The sequence below is a fragment of the Leptonychotes weddellii genome, chromosome 6 (genome assembly GCF_054177405.1).
Source record: "Leptonychotes weddellii isolate Sample4059 chromosome 6, ASM5417740v2, whole genome shotgun sequence".
Classification (NCBI taxonomy): Eukaryota; Metazoa; Chordata; class Mammalia; order Carnivora; family Phocidae; genus Leptonychotes; species Leptonychotes weddellii.
The window spans coordinates 31019609-31041890 of NC_138374.1; the positions used below are offsets into that span (position 1 = coordinate 31019609).

The following is a 22282-nucleotide window of genomic DNA, read 5'->3' on the forward strand; positions in this document are numbered from 1 at the left end:
AACATAAGAATAAAAAAAAATTAAAATTAAAAAAAAAAAAAAAAGAAAGAAAATACTGCCTAACCCAAGGTCACAAAAACCTTTGTTTTTTTCTAAAAGTTTTAATTTTTAGCTCTTGCATTTAGGTCCATGATCCATTTCTTGAATTGCTGAGGTAAAAGTCAATACTCATTTTTTTTTTTGCATATAGATAATTTAATTATCTTGTGGTCAAAAGACATACTTTCTGTGATTTCAAGTCTTTTATACTTGTTGAGATTTATTTTATAGCCCAGAATATGATCTATCTTGATAAACCTTCCACATGCATTTGAAAGGCATGTGCATTCTGCTGTTTGGGGTGGAAAATTCAATAAATGTCAATTAGCTCAAGTTAATGGATACTATTTTTCAGGTCTTCTATTTTCTATCTTTGTGTTTTGCAGTTTCACTGTAAGTTCTCCCAGAGTGTATTTTTTATTTAACCTATTTGGGATTCCTTGGGTTTGACTCTCTAAGTTTCTATTTCCTGTCCATACTGGAAAATTCTCAGCCATTATGCCTACAAATACTCCTCTGTTCAACTTTTCTATCCTCTCTTTCTGTAACTCCAACTAGATATGTTAGACTTCCTCTCTCTTCTGTATTTTTATTTTTATCCTCTTGTCTCTCTGTGAGGCTTTCTAGATAATTTCTCCAGATCAACTAGGAGAATTCACCAATTGCTAAACCTATTCATAAAACTTTTTTTTTTTTTAAGTATTTTATTTATTGACAGAGAGAGTCACAGTGAGAGAGGGAACACAAGCAGAGGGGGTGGGAGAGGGAGAAGCAGACTCTCTGCTGAGCAGGGAGCCCGATGCGGGGCTCGATCCCAGGACCCTGGGATCATGACCTGAGCCGAAGGCAGACACTTAACGACTGAGCCACCCAGGCGCCCCGTTATTCATAAAACTTTTAATTTTGATTAATATATCTTTAATTTCTAGGTATTCTACTGGATTTTTCTTCATTTTGGTCATTACAGTTTCTTGTTCCCTATTTATATCAGCAAGCTTGTCTTTTATTTCTTTAAATATATTAAATAGAGTTATTATATTAAATGGCTAATAATTCAAATACTGAAAGTCTCTTGGGATTTATTTCTATTGCCAATATTTTTAGTGATTTGCACTTGTTTGATAATTATTTTTTACTGTGATTTGCTAATTTTCCTTAAAACTATGACATGAAAGTTCAGAGATCTGCATTTGTTTCTATTAGGCGATATCAGCATGGAATAACTTTAAACTGAATTTTCAACTTGAGATTTTTTTTTTGACTATCCAAACAGAATGAATCTGGGTTGCAAATATATGTGAGAAACGGCTTGTTATGGATTCTCAGAGATCTTTTTCCCCTCGTTCCTTCAGCACCAAAATTTAAGACAGGCAATTTCCCTACAGTGTTTAGCAGAAAGAGCAGAGAGGTTTTGTTAGTTTTTTTTTATAACATTGTGTCCATTTATTTATTTATTTATTTATTTATTTATTTTAAGTGATCTCTATATCCAAGCAGGGGCTCAAACTCATGACTCCAAGATCAAGAGTTGCATGCTCTCCTGACTGAGACAGCCAGGTGCCAAGAGATGTTTTTGATCTCTAGGTAATCCTAATAATGAGGCTCTAATTCTTTGGAGTCTCCACTTTCTAAGGGAGACAACCTCTTATCAGCTACTTCAGGTGGCTCTGGGCTTAGGCCTCTGTATTCCCATGTCCTCAAAATTCATGCTTTCCCGCTCAGCAGATGCCCCTAAGATAAAAGCCACAATCAGTACTTCATTAAACTTATCTGGATTTCTTTCTTCTTTTTTTAAAAAGATTTTATTTATTTATTTAACAGAGAGAGAGAGAGAGAGAGAGAGCACAAGCAGAGTGAGTGGCAGGCAGAGGGAGAGGGAGAAGCAGGCTCCCTGTAGAGCAGGGAGCCCAATGCAGGGCTCAATCCCAGAACCCTGGGATCATGACCTGAGCCAAAGGCAGACACTTAACTGACTGAGCCACCCTGACGCCCCAAACCTATCTGGATTTCTGCCTTCATTTAAGTTTTCATGTTTTGTTTTATAGTTGGATATACTGAAGTATAAGTTACATACAATAAAACTCACTTTTTCATGCACTGTTTCTACAAGTTTTCACAAACACATCTAGTCACATAATTATCACCATAACCGACATATAGAGCAATTCCATATTCACTTAATTTTTGTCCTGACTATACTTTTCTATCAAATCCTCAGTGCATTTAAAAATAATTTTAAAATTTTAAAAATGTTTTATCCAGCATCTTTGTTTTTTCACTAGAACAATTAATCAAAGTACACAGTCCACCATATTATCAGAAATGAATTATCACTCCCTGATACTTTATATATCTACTTGTTTATCTCTTTATTTATTCACTGCCTATTTTATTTATTTACTATCTATCTTCCCTAATAGAATGTAAGCTCATGAGAGAAGGAACTCACCTGTTTTGTTCATTGCTGTACCCTTAGCACCTAAACCAATTACTGGAAATGGTAGGTGTTCAATAAGTATTTGTTGTTGAATGAACAGTGATACATGCTCTGAAGAAATTAAAGCAGGGTAAGAGGCAAAAAGTGACAACACAACCAATACAAAATTTTCACATATTTACCATATTTGACTGGGGTTGCAATACAAGTCTTGCTTGTTTCTTTCTTTGTTTTCGGTAATAATTTTCAAATGTTTCTTCATCACCCTAAAGTAAAATCAGCAAAGTAATTAAACACACACACTGCAGAACAGATAACTTTTTTTTTTTTAGATTTATTTATTTATTTGATAGAGAGAGCATGAGTGGGGGGAGGAGCAGAGGGAGTGGGAGAGAGAGACTCTCCAGCAGACACCCCACTGAGCAGGGAGCATGATGCAGGACTTGATCTCACAACCCTGAGACCATGACCTGAGCCAAAACTAAGAGTCAGACACTTAACCAACTGAGCCACCCAGGCACCCAAACAGATAACTTCTTTACCCCTAAGTGTCATTTTAAGTTTTCTAACAAATGGAATATAAACACTGAAATGGCTTTTGTGTATTTCAATGGAAACTGCATCATTTATATCATATCCTCCCAGGTTATCAGATTCTACTTCTGTTCACTGTCTCTGAACTATTTTGGATCTCTTTCTGTTTAGGTAACTGATAAATACGTAAAAGTATTTTGTCTGGTAACGATTTTAATTGATTTCCTCCCCTCTCTAAAAAAAAATAGTTTTGCCTTCATTTACAATTCCTCTCCACATTCCTTTACTCCATATAATTTTTCCTGTTATTTGATCTTTTCTGTGAACTGATTGATTATAACATCTCTTTGGTTCTCTCATATGGAAGTAATAAAAAAATTATTTAACATGTGCAAATAAAACAAAAACACTGAAATGGTATTTCATACTGAATGTCAAAAATAAGTTTTTGGCTTTATAGTTCAAAAACAGTAACTTTGTTATCATGACAATTATGAACACTAACTATAAATTCAAGCAATTTTACAGTTGCCCAACTTATCACTAAGGTTTTACAGATTTCTGACTGACCAACTCAAAATATGGCTGTCAGTAAGAGAACTAAATAAAGAAATTAGCTGTCAAGCATAAATGTCTGAACATGTTATATAAGACCCTACATGATCTGGCATCTTCCTTCATCTCCTGCCTCATCTCAGTATATTCAATATACCATTTTCTTTTTATTTCCAGGCTTTTGTACAAATTATTCTTGAAATGTGCTTCCCAGTTCTCTTTCTCTATATGACTTTCATTCACCCTTAAGGACTCCCTATAGATGTCACTTCTTTTTTTTTTTTTTTTATTCTTATGTTAATCCCCATACATTACATCATTAGTTCTAGATGAAGTGTTCCATGATTCATTGTTCGTGCACAACACCCAGTGCTCCATGCAGAACGTGCCCTCCTCAACACCCACCACCAGGCCAACCCATCCTCCCACCCTAGATGTCACTTCTTTAGAAGCCTTCCTCAACTTCTTGAGGCTTGTTATTGTCTGTGTTATCCCATAGTAACCTGCATATCCGTATCATTGCACTTACCACACTATGCTATAACTTCTTAATTAGTAGTCTATCATACCACTGTCTAATAGCACTTTCTGTGATGATGAACATTTTCTATATCCGCACTGTCTTATATGATAGCCACTAGATGGATGTGGCTACTGAGCACTTGAAATGTGGCTAATAGTAAGTATTGAGACCCTGAATTTTAGTTTTCTTTAATTTTAATTAATTTAAATTTAAATAGTTGTGGGGGCGCCTGGGTGCCTCAGTTGGTTAAGCATCTGCCTTTGGTTCAGGTCATGATCCCAAGGTCCTGGGATCGAGTCCTGCACTGGGCTCCCTGCTCCGTGGGGAGCCTACTTCTCCCTCTGCCTCCCTCTCTGTGTGTCTCTCATGAATGAATAAAAAAATCTTTAAAAAAAAAATTTTTTTTTAAACTAGTAGTTACCATATTGGATGACAGAGATCTCTTTACCACTCTAAGTCTGTTAGAACATGGTCCTGTCCAACTAGTTCACCACTGTATCCTGATCCCTTAGCACAATGTTTGGCACATGGAAGGCAATCAATTACTATTTGTTGAATGAATGAATGAACAAGTAAATGAATGACTATATACCCATTTCTTCTGTCTTCCTCTCTGTTTAAAAGGAGAATCCACCCAGAATGAGAAGAAAAGGCTGGGAATCCATTCCCTTACTCAAGGCTCCAAAAGACAATCCAAGAGGGGAAAAAAGTCAAAACTCATATTTTCACTGAAAAAAATTTTTTTCTGATAACTTTCTTTAATATTTAAGTAGTTATAAAAAAATGACTTCTCTTAATGCCATAAAAAATAAACTCACAATGCAGAAAATGTTTACCTAGGTATCCCTTAGGGCAATTCTTCCAGTATTTTTATACTCATTTAAAAGAATTTTAAAAAAACTATGGTCTCCCTCACAGTTTTATTTTGGTAACTAAATTTTTTTCACTATGAGTTTAAATAATGTAAAGGATATAATTTCAAGTATGTTATAAATAAAACTATTACATCCTCATTTAAACATACCCAATGGTTACCTACAATCACTTAAAAAACATATGAACACACTCTTCTTTCACATTTAGAAAGTTTATAGTTTTCCTTTTTTTTTTTTTAAGTAGGCTCTGTACCCAGCATGGAGCCCAATGTGAGGCTTGAACTCACAAGCCTGAGATCAAGACCTGAGCTGAGATCAAGAGTTGGACGCGTAACCAACTAAGCCACCCAGGTACCCCTCCTTTTACTTTCTTTTTTTTTTTTAATTTTTAAAGATTTTATTTATTTATTTGAGAGAGACTGAGAGAGCACAAGCGGGGGGAGGGGGAGAGGTAGAAGCAGACTCCCTGCTGAGCAGAGAGCCCAATGTGGGGCTCGATCCCAGTACCTTGGGATCATGACCTGAGCCAAAGGCAGATGCTTAACTGACTGAGGCACCCACATGCCCCTCCTTTTTCTTTTTTAACTTATATTCCAGACTACCACTCTTACTGGTTTTTTTTCAAATTTAATGTGTTATTTTTTTAATACTATATTTATTTTTTTAAGTAAACTCTATCCCATATTGTAGGGCTCAAACTCATGACCTCAAGATAAGAGTCACATGCTCTATGGACTGAGCCAGCCAGGTACCCTTCTAATACTATATTTTCTAATATAATATGTTTTTATTTTTATTTTATCTCTGAGGCCATAAAGCTTTAGGTGTTAAGGTAGTTTTCTCCTTCTAGGTTGAATTATCATTACAATTAGCACATAACTGATCAATACAATCTAAGTCTTATATTATGTGATAATTAATATAACCAAAAGTAAATTTTTATTGGAAATGAATCTCTTAATATGATGAATGGGGCTTTTTTTGGGAACTAACAACATATTTTTTATTTTTCTTTATTTAATTATTTTTTAAGGCTTTATTTATTTATTTGAGAGAGAGACAGAAAGAGCACAAGCAGGAGGAGGGGCAGAGGAAGAGGGACAAGCAGACTCCCCACTGAGCAGGGAGCCCAACTAAGGGCTTGATCCCAGGACCCCAAGATCGTGATTTGAGCCAAAGTCAGACACTTAACAGAATGAGCCACCAGGCATCTCAGCAACATACTTTTTAGTTAAAAACTCGGAGCTGCAAATTTAGTATATTTAATTTACCAATAAATGCCCACCCTAAAACCTAATTAGCAAACCCAGCCCTTACAAACAAACAATTAAGTCAATTGTATTTACTATCCCTCAGGAAAAGTCTAACTTCATGTTTCAATTCAAATAAACATGTTAATATGCATTGTGGACTATTATGAAAACCACTGAGAAATAAATTAAAAAATTATGAAAGTCATTAAGATTAAGATTATTTAAATCCAACATGATTGTTTTATCCATTCATGTACCTTAAAAACAAGGTAATAAATCACTTCTCATTACTTAAATGCTGTTTCTCATAATTTATAATAACGCAGATGGAATTCTAAGTTACTTGCAAAAAGAGGAGTATGATAAAAAATACAATATGCCTTTAGTAAATATGTGGACATATATAAAACTTCGGTATTAAATTTTGGAAATAAGAAAATAAAACCAAGTATAAAAGTCAGGAATAACACATGAATTTTGTTAGAGATGGTGATCATGCTAGGAACTAATCAGTCTGGCAGCCAGCTTTTATTTTATTTTAACATGAAGTCAAAAATATCACACATGTAACAATTTGGCAAAACGGCTTTTAACAGTTTTTCTGAATCATAACTTATATGAAAGAATGGGTTAGTCAGTGTAATTTCAAAATTTTGGGAGCCTCAGAATACTCCAGTTATGTTTAAAAGATTCTATTTCACTAATTCATATTATTTTGGATGTTTAAAGGTTTTTCTTTACAGAAAATGACACATCATAGGGATGAGTATTAAGATTAGCCAAAAGCACTGTTTACATTTAAACACATAGGACACAGTTTTGTGTTCAAATCTTCCTATGTTCTCACTTCTGTACTCTCATTGTACTCCCTCTTAAAAGCACTATATTCATTGTCAACAGCTGGGGAACAAAAGAGGTAAGGACCTTAAATGAAAATTGTCATTACTCCCACCATGTCATTACTACCTACCATGTATCAGAACTAAGAATATCCCACCATAGAACAAAATATAGTGTTTCTAACATGGTTTATCCTTTTCTGCACAAGAAAAGAAAGAAACCCTTATGTGTACAGTCCCTTAAGTTAATCATTAAAGGAGACTTCTCCTTTATTTGGCATCTTGGAAGTTTTTACACATCAAGAATGCACAATGATAGTAGCAGTGAAGGATCAATACAATGGGTATCAGTGAAGGATAGGTATTTCTTTTATGAAGTAAGTATGGTAGCCTCCAAGATGGACCCCAAAGATCTCTTGTGTAGTCTCATCCCACATTCTACCAGGGTTGATCTATGTGACCAGCAGGATGTAGCAGAAGTAAAGGTGGGGCGCCTGAGTGGCTTATTCGGTTAAGCACCTGACTCTTGGTTTCGGCTCAGGTCACGATCTCAGAGTTGTGAGATCGAGCCCTGCACTGGCCTCGGCGCTCAGTGGGGAGTCTGCTTCTCTCCCTCTCCCTTTGCCCCTCTCCCCATTCATGCTCTCTCTCTAATAAAAGAAATAAAATATTAAAAAAAAAAAAAGTAAGGTATGTCACTTCTGATATTAGATTATAAAGGACATTATGGCTTCCATATCAGCCTCCCTCAGATCACTCATTCTAGGGAAGCCAGCTGCCATGTCAGGAGGATTGTCACTCAGCTTTGTGGACAGCCCATGTGGCAAGGAACTGAGGCCTTCTGCCAACAGTCATAACAGAAGCAAATCCCCCAGGCCCTGTCAAGCTTCAGATGACGACAGCCCTCACTGACATCTTGACTGGAACCTCATGAGAGACCCTGAACCAGAACCACCCAGCTAAGCCATTCCCAGATAGCTGACCATGTGAAATAATACATGCACAGCAATAGATAATATAATATGTTAGGTAGCTTTTCTAGAAACAGACACCAAGTGATACAATAAGGAAGTGCTCAAAAGGGAGACTTTCAAGAAGTGAGGAAAGCAAGAGAGGGAATGAGAGGAAGTCAATCAAGGGTGCCAGATTTAGGCAAAAAAGTCTTCAAGAAAACAGACGTCAGCCTGATCCCACAGTAAAACTCTAAAGGATAAGTTATACTGCAGGGCGATTTTTTTTTTAGGGGTGAAACATGTTCTTTTATTGATGCAAGTACATCCAGTCACACCAACAACTGACATCCTATGTCATGGTACAGCTTTGTACTCAGAGTTCATCTCAAAATACCAAATATCATAGAGTACACATCAAATTGGGAAAATAAAGGAGCAAATGGAGGCACAGTGTCAGGTAGATACTAGAACTGATGACCCAGTGAAGTGCCCAGTTACTACTAGAAAGTAGCTTAAATGAAATAGCAAATGAAAGGAAACTGACTATAATAACAACGGAGGAATTAGCTTTACTAAATTTTGGTCATTTTACTTTTACCAATTTTTGGTCATATATACCAACCAGAAGTTCTCATGCTAATGAAAGTTTATTTACATTTATAGAATAGTAAAATCTCGCTTACACAGTAAAAAGGGGAAAAAGTCCTGCCTGAATTAGTCAAAACTGACTTCTTTTAAAACGCAGCTTTCTTAAGTTTATAGATTCTGTATATTATAAAGATATAGAAATATACAGAGAACTAAAAGTAAGTTATTTAAAATTATAAATTAAGTTAGTTATAATACCAAATTCTGAGAGTAATCATTTATTTAAAATACTTGACTATCTGAATCATAGATTTCTGAAAAATCACAAATTTGACTAGAGTCTAAAACTTTCTATCATTCTATTGGTTCTCTACAATTGACTTTAAATTATTTTGATCATTTAATTGTGCTTTCTGTTTCTTTCATTTTAAATCATGAACAGTGAAACTGTAATTTAATACCCAATGTATCATTTTCAGAGAAGCCACACTGAAACCTCACATAGTATCCGTTGGTTCAACACTTTTTTGCACCAGCTATAAAGATATATTCTTTCCCAGAGGGCTTAGTGCCTGTTGATATAAGTTACCAGGGTAAAGATACATAAGATAATTTATTAAAAATTGAGTGTGTGTTAAACCATAAGAGACTCTTAATCTCAGGAAACAAACTGAGGTTTGCTGGAATGGTGGGGGGTGGAAGGGATGGGGTGGCTGGGTGATGGACATTGGGGAGGGTAGGTACTATGGTGAGCACTGTGAATTGTTTTAAGACTGATGAATCACAGACTTGTACCCCTGAAACAAATAATACATTATATGTTAATAAAAAAATTGTTTTTAAAAGAGCCAATTACTAATTCAGCAAATCTTTATATCAGATGCAATGAAAAGCACTAGGGAAAGAACAATACACGACACTCACATGGTCACTATCTTTGTGGATCATACAGAAAAAGGATAATACAAAGTAACAGAAGTGCCTATGGGCACTCACTGCAGTTTACTGGGCCCATACAAGACAGAAAAATTAAGCATTATCAAAGCCAAAAATCATTATTCTCCACCAAATCCAAAACCTATCGGAAAACATCTAATTTGAAAGGAGTTTTAAAAGAATCAAACCACAACACAGGCCAATTTAATAACTGAGATAATTAAGAACTTCATCCTGATTAGAAGCCAATACAATCTAGTTTACAAACAAAACAAGGCAAAAAAACCCCAAAAAACAAAAAATTGAGATCAGACAACTGGAAGCCAATTTTTCAATGTTACTACATATAGCAATGTAATCTTGATAGAACCTACCCTCTACTTGCCTCAGGTGTAAATATAGTTAAATGTATATACTACTACCTGACGTTATAAAAGATAAAATACTAAATTTGAAAAGAATCTGAGCAGTTAAAGTTTATAATCATACACATTTGAAGAATTATTTCACCACAGAATAGACTAGAAGTATTACTGTTTTTATACAATGGTACAATTTATTATAGCTTTAAAAAGAAAAAAATTTTACATTTCTACTCAATAATGCTCAATATACTTGAAACATCACTAATTTGTAAAATAGTAAGTTTACACTGATATTGTGCTTATTGCTTTTACCTCAGTTCATAAGTACAGAGTTGGTCCTGTCTTTTAATAGAGGGCCAAAAGACGTTAACTAATGTAGATAATTCTATTTGCTCTAATTAACATAATTACCATTTCTTTTTAATTATTTCAATTTCAATTTAATCCAATTTCAGTGAATAATCCAAATCTCAAAACACCTTAACTCTAAATGCCTTCCGTAGACATTTTCTAAGTGCTGAAAGAAAAAGACCAAAAATTCTGTATCTAGCAAAACTACTCTTAAAATGCAAAGGAGAAATTAAAACATTCCCAGATAAACAAAAACTGAGAGAATTTGATGCTAGTTGACCTTCCCTAAAAGAGATACTAAAGGTAGTCCTTTAGGCAAAAATAAAAGGACACTAGGCAGTAACACTAATTCACATGAAGAAATAAAAGAGTCCCAGTTAAGGTAATATAGAGGTAAATATAAAGACAGTATAATTTGTAACTCCATTCTTCTGATTTAGAAAACAATTGCATAAAGAAATAATTATATTATGGTTTATAATGTATAAAGATGTAATTAGTATCTCAATAATAACACAAAGGAGGAGGATTAATATGAACTAGATTGTTTTAAGGTAGGATATTAATTATAATCTCCAGGGCAAACACTAAGAAAATACTATATATATTATATATGTGTATACATACATATATTAACTATTATGTCTTATATTTATATTTTTATATATTTATATTACATATTTATATGTAATAATATACTTATACATCTATATATTTATGTTACTATTTATATATTAATATATATTATATATATTAATGCATATATATGTTAAAAGAGATGACAAGAGAATTAAAATGGTTCATGAGAAAATACCTATTTAAGAAGAAGACAGTAATGGAGGAATAGAACAAAAAAGACATGATACATAAAGCAAACAGTAGGCATAAATCTGGCCATATCAGTAATTACATTAAATGCAAAAGAACTAAACACTTCAATCAAAAGGCAGAAATTGGCAGACTGGATTCTTAAAAATCCATCTATATGCTATTCAAAAGAGACACACTTTAGATTCAAAAACACAAAGTGATTTAAAATAAAAGTATGGAAAAACATACCATGGCAACAGTAACCAAAAGAGAGTTAGAGTAGCTATACTAATCAGCCAAAATAGACTTTAAACCAAAAAAATACACAAAGAATGACATTTTATAATGAAAAAAAGTTAATCCATCATGAAGATATAACAATTATAAACATATATTCACCTAAAAACAGAGCTTCAAAAATACATGAATGAAAATTGGCAAAACTAAAGGAAGAACAGATAATTCAACAGTTACAGTCAGAGACTTCAATATTACCACTTTCAATAACAGATAGATAGGAAGATCAACAAGGAAACAGAAGACCTGAATAACAATATTAAATCAACTAGACCTAACAGATGTCTACAGAACACACCACCCAACAACAGCCAGATACACATTCTTCTCAAGTGCACATGGAACATTCTCCAGGATAAACCATATGTTAGGCCATAAAGCAAGCCTCCATAAATTTAAAAGGACTGAAGTCATAAAAATATGATCTCTGACCACAGTAAGATTAAATTTGGAATTAGTAACAGAAGAACTTTTTGGAAATTCACAAACATAGGGAAATGAAACAATATACTCCTAAATACCCGTGGGTTATAGAACAAATAACAAGAATTTAGAAAATATTTTGAGATGAATGGAAACAAAAACACAACATACCAGAACTCATGGAATGCAGCTAAAGCAGTGGTTAGAAGGAAATTTATATTTATAGCTGTAAATGTATTAAAAAAGAAGAAAGATCTCAATCAATAATCTCAACTTCCAACTATGTGAATGAGGCCAAGACACAAAAGACCACACTTACTATGATTCTATTTATATGAAATATCCAGAATAGGCAAATCCGTAGAGAAAGAAAGTAAATGAGTGGTTGCCAGGGACTGGAGGTAGGGGAGAATGAGGAGTGACTGTTAATTGGTAAGAGGTTTCCTTCTTCAGAAATGAAATGTTCTGGAATTAGTTTTAATAGTTGCACATCCTCATAAATATGCTAAAACCACTGAATCATATACTTTAAAGGGGTAAATTTTTTGGTATATGAATTATATCAAAATAATGTTACTATCTTTTAAAAGAATTATTTAATCAAAAATGAATACAATGTAGAAGGAGTAAGCAAATGTAGACACAACATATTTAAAAGCAATTGTGATACAAGAGCACAAATATAAGAAGGGTGAAATGGAAGTATACTATTATAAGGTTCTTACAGATGAAGTGATACATCACTTGAAAGGGGACTACGATAAAGAAAAAAGTAAGTGCCTTACTCACAGGAGATATTTAAAATACTTATGCATGAAGATTTACAGCTTACTGAGCTTATGGCCAGTCTTTAGAAAAGCAGGCCTAAAATGCATACATATCTTTTTTATTACACAAATATTTATGTGTATCTATATACATGTGTATACACACACACACACGATATACATATACAAAAGGTACTCACCAAAACAGAATAAATGTGCAAACATCGGTAAACAGGGGAAAAATCAACCAGATCCTGAACAGTTAAGACCTGAAAAATAAAACCACATTTTTTATGGCATTCACTGTTTATTATTTAGGTATATTTGTGATTTTTTCTGATCACCAAAGTAATACATATTAATTACTCTAAATGTAGCCAATGCATAAGACTACAAAGAAGGAAAATAAACCCAATTCCGCTTCTGGAGACGAGAACTCTAAGCAAGCTGGTATACATTTTTCTCTTATTGTTTCTTTTTTTTTTTTCCAACTTCATTTTATTTATTTATTTTTTCTATTATGTTCAATTAGCCAACATATAGTACATCATTAGTTTTTGATGTAGTGTTCAACAATTCATCAGTTGCATATAGCACTCAGTGCTCATCACAACACATGCCCTTCTTATAAAACCACATTTTAAAAATTATCAAACTTGGGGTACCTGGGTGGCCCAGTTGGTTAAGTGTCCAACTCTCGATTTTGGCTCAGGTCATGATCTCAAGGTCATGGGATTGAACCCCACAATGGGTTCCACGCTGGGCATGGAGCCTGCTTAAGATTCTCTCCCTCTCCTCTGCCTCATCCTACCCTCTATCCCCCCACACTCACTCTCTGAAAAAAAAGAGAGAGAGAGAAAAAGATTCTCCCTTTCCCTCTAACCCTCCCCCCTCAAAAAAATTTTTAAATAATAAAAATATAAAATAAATAAAAATAAAAATCATCAAACTACTAGCTTACTGTTGGATAATATAAGTTAAAGACAGCAAGGAGATTCATGGACTTCATGTTATAACATTTATCAACTATAAAAACATTACAATATAAACACAATGCCTTTGTAATTGTTTTGGCACTAGTTCAATAATTCACTCTTTATATATTTATCATTATTGTTGAGTGTTTCAGATTATAAAGTAATTAAAGGACAGAGATTATGTATCTCAAACATGCTTAGGAGAAGAGAATATAGAGATTCTCTGAATACTGATTAAAAAAGAACAAAAAAGTAAATTTCGAAAACATTAATTTCCGGAGACTAATCAGGACACACTAATTCCCTTTTAAGAAGATATTAAACTGTCTAAGGCAGTTTATTTGTCTGTATCCCCTACAATATCAGACATCCATTGCATGTGCACACACACGTGTGTGTGTATATATATGTACATTCACATATATAAACATACACGTGTGTACACACACACACACACACATAAATACATACAGTTTCACTCATCCTCAGGCATATAGTAGAAACATATATACTGAACTCCCAGTTGTTCTCCAACCACAGAGAAGGCCATGGGCACATATTCATATGGTTTCTTCTATCAATTAATTAAAAGTTCATACTGGGCCCCGACTAAGTCCTTAGAAAAAGAATTTAAAATCTCACTGACAAGGCAAAACTTATGAATAGGCTTCTCATGATATTAACTAAATTCAAAAAAATCAAAGGAAAAGCCAAAAAGTAGGCTCAACAGAAGACTTCATGTAGAGAGTAAAAGAAGCAAATAAAATTAGGAATAAATTTAGATATAGAAGAGGAAAGAAAGTGAATACTTAAAGATAACTTGAAGCTTTCTAGAGCTAAGACTTTTTTAACAATTAAAAAACTTTAATCTACTAGAACCATTTTGCAGTTATCTCAGCACCAAAGGGGAAAAAAGGTAGGCTTTCCAGAATTAGTCTAACCAGCAAGGCCAAGCCATCATGAAATTAAATGTTTGCCACAGATAATTAAAATGAGGGATCACTACAAAAAAATCATTACATTTACAATTTCACTGCTAATTATGGTAGAACAACTAGGTTCAACTATCTATGGCTTATAAATATAATCTAGAATATATACTATTTATCTGTCAACTATGCAGTCTAATATTTCAGATGACACACTGCCCTAACAGTTCATTACAAACTGATCTACATAAGTTCAATTTTCACACGGGAAGACTGAGAGTCATACAGACATACATTACAACTCAAAATTTAAAAAATCATAAAAAAAGAAGGGAAGAAGAAAAAGAGGGAGGGGAAAAGGAAGGAAGGAACTTCCATCACCTCCTCTTCATTCTCATCCTCTTCCTCAAATCCACGTTTCAATTCAACTTCATTCCTTTCTTCTGGAATTCTATCATTTATGTACACATTCTTCCCAAATTTTACATTATTTTGCTTCTGTAGAGCAACATTGAAGATCTTCTGCTGTTGTGCCTATTTTGGAAAAAAGAAAAATTCAGATTATTATAACATTTGTTATGGTCAAAACTGGTTCAAGAATTTCATATTTTCTTGGGGCGCCTGGGTGGCTTAGTCATTAAGCGTCTGCCTTCGGCTCAGGTCATGATCCTGGGGTCCTGGAATTGAGCCCCGCGTCAGGCTCCCTGCTCAGCAGGAAGCCTGCTTCTCCCTCTCCCACTCCCCCTGCTTGTGTTCCCTCTCTCGCTGTGTCACTGTCAAATAAGTAAAATCTTTAAAAAAAAAAAAAAAGAATTTCATATTTTCCTATCTTTTTAATGGCTTTGGGTGTAGGATCTGGAGTGATGTCTCATTTTTTATTCAGTATTTATGCTCTCACTCCTCTTTCTGAACAGTTGTACCAGGGTTTATCAATATTATTTGAAAAGACTAAGAACCAACTTTTGGCTTTTTGATCCTCCCTAATGTATTTTGTTTTCTATTACACTGATTTCTACTCTTGATTATTTCCTTCCATTTTCTTTTAATTTTATTTTACTGTATCTCATGTTTTTAAGTGTACATTATTACATTAATACATTACATAATTAACATATACTAATATATTAATATATTAATAATATAATACATCATTGCTGACTATAGGTACAATGTTGCACAGCAGACCTGTAGAGCTTATTCATCTTGCTTAACTGAAACTTTATGCCTGTTGATTAGTAACTCATTCCCCTTTCCTCCCAGTTCCTGGAAACCACTATTCCACTCTTTGATTCTATGAATTTTTCTATTTTATTTATTTATTTTTTTTAAAGATTTTATTTATTTGACAGAAAGACACAGTGAAAGAGGGAACACAAGCAGGGGGAGTGGGAAAGGGAGCAGGCTTCCCGCACAGCAGGGAGCCCTATGTGGGGCTCTATCCCAGGACCCCGGGATCATGACCTGAACCAAAGGCAGATGCTTAACGACTGAGCCGCCCATGCGCTCCTGAATTTTTCTATTTTAGATACCTCACAGTTTCCTTTTTAAGGACTGAACAGTATACCATACACCACTGTATGTATATACTGCATTTTCTTAATCCATTTATCTGTCAATGGACATCTGTATTGTTTCCACATCTTGGATATTGTGAATAATGATGCATGAGCATGGGAGTGCTAATCTTTCTCATGATTCTAATTTCAATTCTTTTGGATAAACACCCAGAAGTAGGATTCTTGGATCATACTGTAGTTCTATTTTTAACCTTTTGAGGAACCTTTTCAAAATAGCAGCCACATAGTTTTGCATTCCCTCAACAGTATGCAAGGTTCCAATTTCTTCACACACTTGCCAACGTTGCTTTTGTTTGATAACAGCAATCATGAGAGGTGGGAGGTGATATGTCCTATTGTGATTTTGATTTGCATTTCCCTAATGGTTGGTGATGTTGAGCATTTTTTCATATACCTGCTGGCAATTTGTGTTATCTTTTTTGGAGAAATGTCTATTCAAGTCCCTAGCTGATTTTTACATCAGATGATTAAGGTTTTTTTGCTATTGAGTTGTAGGTTTCTTTACATATTGTGGAAATTAATCCCTAATCAGACATAGTTTGCAACTATTTTCTCCCGTTCTGGGGACTGTCTTTTCACACTGTTAACTGCTTCCTTTGATGTGCAGAAACTTTTTAGTTTGGTGTAAACCCACTTGTTTAGTTTCTGCTGCCTGTGCTGTTTGTGTCATATCCTTCTACTTTCTTTGAATTTAATTTGCTATTCTTTCTCTAACTCCTTCAGATGGATACTTAGATCATTGATTTCAGCTGTTCTTTCCTAATTCATAAATTTAAGGCTATAAATTTCCCTTAAACATGACTTTTGCTGCATCCTACAAGTTTTGATATATCATACTTTCATTATAATTCAAAATATTTTCTGGTTTCAATTGAGTTTTTTTTTTTTAAAGATTTTATTTATTTGACAGTGAGAGACACAGCAAGAGAGGAAAAACAAGCAGGGGGAGTGGGAGAGGGAGAAGCAGGCTTCCCGGCGAGCAGGGAGCCCGATGCGGGGCTTGATCCCGGACTCTGGGATCATGACCTGAGCCGAAGGCAGATGCTTAGCGACTGAGCCACCCAGGCACCCCTTGAGTTTCTTCTTTGACCTATGGGTTATTTAGAATTTTATTTCCTAATTTCCAAACATACAGGGATTTTCTACTTATCTATTTATTTCTGATTTCTGGAATAATTCCAATATGGTCAGAGAACATACTCTCTATCATTTCAATCCTTTGAAATTTACTGACATTTGCTCCACAGACCAGAATGTAATCAATTTTGGTAAATGTTCTTTAAAAAATGTATGTTCTGAAATCATAGGATACAGTGTTACATGTGTTATTAGGTCAGGGTTGTTAATCATATTATTTGAAAGGACTACATCTTTATTAATTTTGTCAACTGTTTCCAGCAGTTACCGAGAGAAGTGTATTACAATCTCACCATTATGATCATCAAGTTGTCTATTTCTTTTAATTCTGACAATTTTTGCTTTATATATTTTGAGACTATGTTTTTATGGAAACAAATTTAGAATTATTTTCCTGAGGAACTGAATCTTTTATCACTATGAAACATTCTTCTTTCTTCTCTCTACTAATGATTTTGTCTTAAAGCCTGCTTTGATATTAATATACATACATCAGCTTTCTTTTCATTGATGCTTGCATGATGTATCTTTTCCATCCTTTTGCTTTCAACCTCTCTATATGTTTATATGTAAGGTATGTCTCCTATAAACAGAACAATTTAGTAGAGATTTTCAACCCCCTATTAATTCCCCTCCTAACTTATATATGGTTGTTGTTTTGCACTGTTAATTCTTTTTTTTTTAAAGACTTTATTTATTTATTTGACAAAGAGAGAGACACAGTGAGAGAGGGAACACAAGCAGGGGAAGTGGGAGAGGGAGAAGCAGGCTTCCTGCCGAGCAGGGAGCCCGATGCGGGGCTCAATCCCAGGACCCTGGGATCATGACCCGAGCCAAAGGCAGACGCTCAACAACTGAGCCACCCAGGCGCCCCTGCACTGTTAATTCTATAAATATGTAAAACCCATAAGATGTTTTTGTTTTATACAGCCAACATAACATATGCAATTTTACCCAAAATAGTTGCCCTTTCTGTTTATTTGCTACACCTCTGGGTTTCTAACTGGGATAATTTTCTTTCTGTCTGAAAATAATATTTCTTTTTTGTAGGTCTACTAGAAATAAATCCTCTAGGTTTTTGTTTATCTGAAAAAATATCTTCATTTCACCTTCATCTTTTTTTTTTAAAGTAAACTCTACCCACAACATGGGGCTCAAACTCCTGACTCCAAGATCGAGAGTCACATGTTCTACCAACTGAGCCAGCCAGGCACTCCCATTTCACCTCCATTTCTAAAAGAAATTTTTGGTGGGTAAACAATTCTAGGTTGACAGATAAGGTTTATCAGCACTTTAGATATTAGCTCACTGTCTTTTGGCTTCCATTAATTCTGCTGAGAAGTCAGCTAAAGATTAGTATTATTATTACTCTTTTGAAGGCAATAAAATTTTCCCTCTGGCTGCTTTTAAGATTTTTCTTCTTTACCTTTCTAATATTTTACTATTATATGCCTAAGTATGGGATTTTTGCATTTCTCCTGCTTAGAATTCACAGCACTTTTTGAATCCATGGCTTCAAGGTCTGCTATATTATTTATGTCCATCACTCTTTCTTCTCCTTTCTGGACTACGATTACACATCTGTTAAATCTTCCCATCTTATATGTCTTTAAACTCTTTACTTTACATCCTTTTGTCTCTCTGAGCCTCAATTTGGGTATTTTCCTCTGACCTACTTCTGGTTCATTAACTCTCTCTTCAGCTCTGTCTAATCTGTCTTGCCAACTACACACTGAGTTCTTAATTTGTAACATATTTTCAGTTCTAGAATTCACAGATGGTTTGCTTTATGGTTTCCAATGATCTGCCAAAATTCTCCATCTTGTCTAATAATTCCTTGACTATGCTAATTTTTTTAAATTTTATTTTATTTATTTATTTGACAGAGAGACACAGCGAGAGAGGGAATACAAGCAGGGGGAGTGGGAGAGGGAGAAGCAGGCCTCCCGCAGAGCAGGGAGCCCCACACAGGGCTCGATCCCAGGATCCTGGGATCATGACCTGAGCCAAAGGCAGACGCTTAACGACTGAGCCCCCCAGGCGCCCCTTGACTATGCTGATTTTAAAGTCCATATCTAATAGTTCCATTGTTTAGACTTTGTTTCCCATCCTAGAGTTAGCTTTATATCAATTACCAAAGAGTATACTCCTCTTCATTTCAGTGAGTCAAGTTAAATAACGATCCAATTATTTTCATGACCTTTGGTTTGGAATATTGTCAGTTTTAAAAAAGAAGTACCACTAATTCCTTTTTAAGTGAAAAACCAGCTACATAAAATTTAAAATACCAGAAAAATTAAAAAGATATGATATATGCATGAATGTACATAAAACATCCTGCCTTAACTTCAGTGATTATCAGTAGTGAAAAAAATTTTTAATTTTCTGAAGCCCTGAAGTTACATGGGACCATTTACCTCCTGAGTCGGCATATGTGTGTGTTGGTGGGAGGGACTGATTCACTCTTTGGCCAAAATCCCAACTCTATGAAAATGTCCACTAACCCCACAGAAGGAACTATAGTATCAAGCTGTCCAAACTTTGTCAATGATTTTCTGTTTTCAGAGTTTAAATCATTCTTTAAAAGCACTGCTTCCAAACTGTGGTATGTACAAAACTAACATTTCACACAGTATCTACAAGTATTTTTTTTTTTTAAGATTTTATTTATTTATTTGAGAGAGAGAATGAGAGAGAGCGAGCACATGAGAGGGGGGAGGGTCAGAGGGAGAAGCAGACTCCCGGCTGAGCAGGGAGCCTGATGCAGGACTTGATCCCAGGACTCCAGGATCATGACCCGAGCCGAAGGCAGTTGCTTACCCAACTGAGCCACCCAGGCGTCCCTCTACAAGTATTTCTTGAAAAAAGGTTCTATGCTCAAGTTAGTTAAATACACATTATATATTGTATCCCCTTTATAGATTTGCAATTCATAACTAAAGGAATATACTTAACTTGAACCCGGATTTCCAAAACTTATTTGACCATTTAGTCTCCTGTTTTCCCCTAAAGGACATTATTAAAATGTGTGCCAGAAAATACAATATGGAAAATGTGAACTGAGACTATGAATTTTAGGTATTTAATTGTTAATTAAACATCAGACTACTCATAGTGCATTCATCTCTCACAAGAAAGAGGGGAAAAAACAAAAAACAAAAAACACTACAAGTACAAGCCTGTTTTTTTACTTTAAAAAATTCTCCCTGGAGAAGCTAAGACTCAGCTCTAAGATCCTTCAAAAAAAAAACTTTTTGTGCCACTCATTTTAGGCATGGTACTAGATCCCAAGAAGGTAAAAATAAATAGGATATAATCCCTCACTTAAAAAGCTCACTGTCTAGGGTGAGCCACCTGGGTGGCTCAGTCAGTTAAGCATCTGTCTTCTGCTCAGGTCATGATCTCAGGGTCCTGGGATAGAGCCCAGCACCAGGCTCCCTGATAAGCAGAGAGTCTGCTTCTCCCTCTCCGTCTGCCCCTCTCCCCTGCTCATGTGTGCGCATGTGCTCTCTCTCTCTCAAAAAAAAATCTTTAAAAAAAACCCCAAACTCACTGTCTAGTTAAGGATACAAAATAAACAATTATAGTGTGAAAAGTGTAAGGGATATATACACCAAGGAGGAAGTGACCATCTCTTGCTGGCAGGAGTGAAACAGAGGAAAACAGATTCCACAGACAAGGTGATGCTTAAGCCAGCTTTTGGGAAAAAAAGCAGGAATTCTTCAGACGTGAAATTTGGGAAAATGGAAAGCATTCTAGGCAGAGGAAACAAATTGTGTATTCAAAAATTTGTAAGAGATCCAATACTGTTATATCACAGGAAGAAGGAGTATCAGGAGATGAGGCTTTTGTTTCATACTGAAGAATTTAGATTTAGGTAAAGGGTCACATGGAAATATGGTTAGCTGTGGGCAGGAGCATAGGAAAAGAAATGGTAGAGGTGTTGGCCAGGAGATTCGAGTTAGAATTTCAGATTAGTAAGCTGGAAAAGATAAAGCCTAAGTTAAGTATAAGAGAATAAAATTTGAAGCCAGCGTTCAGAAGAATCCAGAGATTCTGAATCTAGAGACTGTCATTATGTCAGAGAACTATGTAGGACTCAGAGAACTTTCTCTTTCACTGAAGAGAAAGTGGTCATACTTGCATTTTAGAATAATAAGTGGAGAAAAGACTAGAGATAAGGAGAATAATTAATTTGATATAACAACAGTCCAGGTATGTAGAGAGAAGGATACAGAATCTACAGATATTGAGAAGCAAAATTGATAGTTACTAAGTAGGACTTAGAAAAAAATTACATAAAGAATATAAATACTCCTGAAAAGTCTAAAGTACTCCCCAGTTTCTGGCTTATGAAAGTAGGACATATTACTACGTGACATAAGAAATATAGGAAAAATAGATTTTGTAAGAAGATAGTGAGTTTACTTTTAGAAATGCTAGGTTTGATGGGCCTACAGGATATTCAAGAGAATATATAACAAGTAAATCCACAAATGGGACATGAGATAATGGAATTAAGACATGCTTAGAAAAAGTTTCTGTGATGAAGTTCTGTTTAAGTTGCAGAGGTAGGGAGCTTGATTCTTTTTACAAGAAAATAATGGTAGTAAACTAGGAAGAGTCTATTCCCTTTCAGCAGGAAATTCTCATAAACCTCAAATCCCAGGGCCCATGACCTGGTGGATGGCCTAGGCAGAAAGTCCAAAACTGGTCTATGAAAAACAAGTCAGAGAAGATAAGTTTAACAATGAAACAGATTGTATAATAGAACATGAACTCTTAAACTATCGTTTACATCCTTGTGCTGAAAAAACCTTACCAAGTGATTGTGTTTTTTATCCTCATGGCATACATAAAACTCCTTGTCTAGACTTAGGAGAAAAAGTATTGAAAACACTGTAATGCTGAAGACAAGAATATAATGTTGCATAACTCTCCAGTGCAGAAAAACACTCACTAATCAGAGGCAGTAAGAAAGACTTAGTATCCTGAGAAGATACGGGAGGTGCTACAAGAAGAATCAGAGGCTCCCCTGATTGCATCAGTCCTGTTAGTACCTTGAAGGTCAACAATGGAGGAGAAAGATGATCACTTTAGAGAAAAGCTATTAAATC

At 34.8% G+C, this 22282-nt stretch overlaps 1 protein-coding gene across 12 annotated transcripts in view; it reads right to left on the minus strand.

Moving 5' to 3' along the window:
• Positions 1–22282, minus strand: part of EXOC6 (exocyst complex component 6) — a 324809-nt gene that overhangs the window by 105860 nt on the left and 196667 nt on the right. For all 12 annotated transcript variants that reach the window (XR_014146246.1, XM_081823819.1, XM_081823817.1 and 9 more), the window contains 3 exons: positions 14833–14985; positions 12746–12814; positions 2659–2742 (listed from right to left, as the gene is read on the minus strand). Coding sequence is in view for 11 of the 12 variants with exons in the window: in XM_081823819.1 (XP_081679945.1) it covers positions 2659–2742; positions 12746–12814; positions 14833–14985 (306 nt within the window). In the remaining variant the exon portion in view is untranslated. The remainder of the gene's footprint in view (positions 1–2658; positions 2743–12745; positions 12815–14832; positions 14986–22282) is intronic.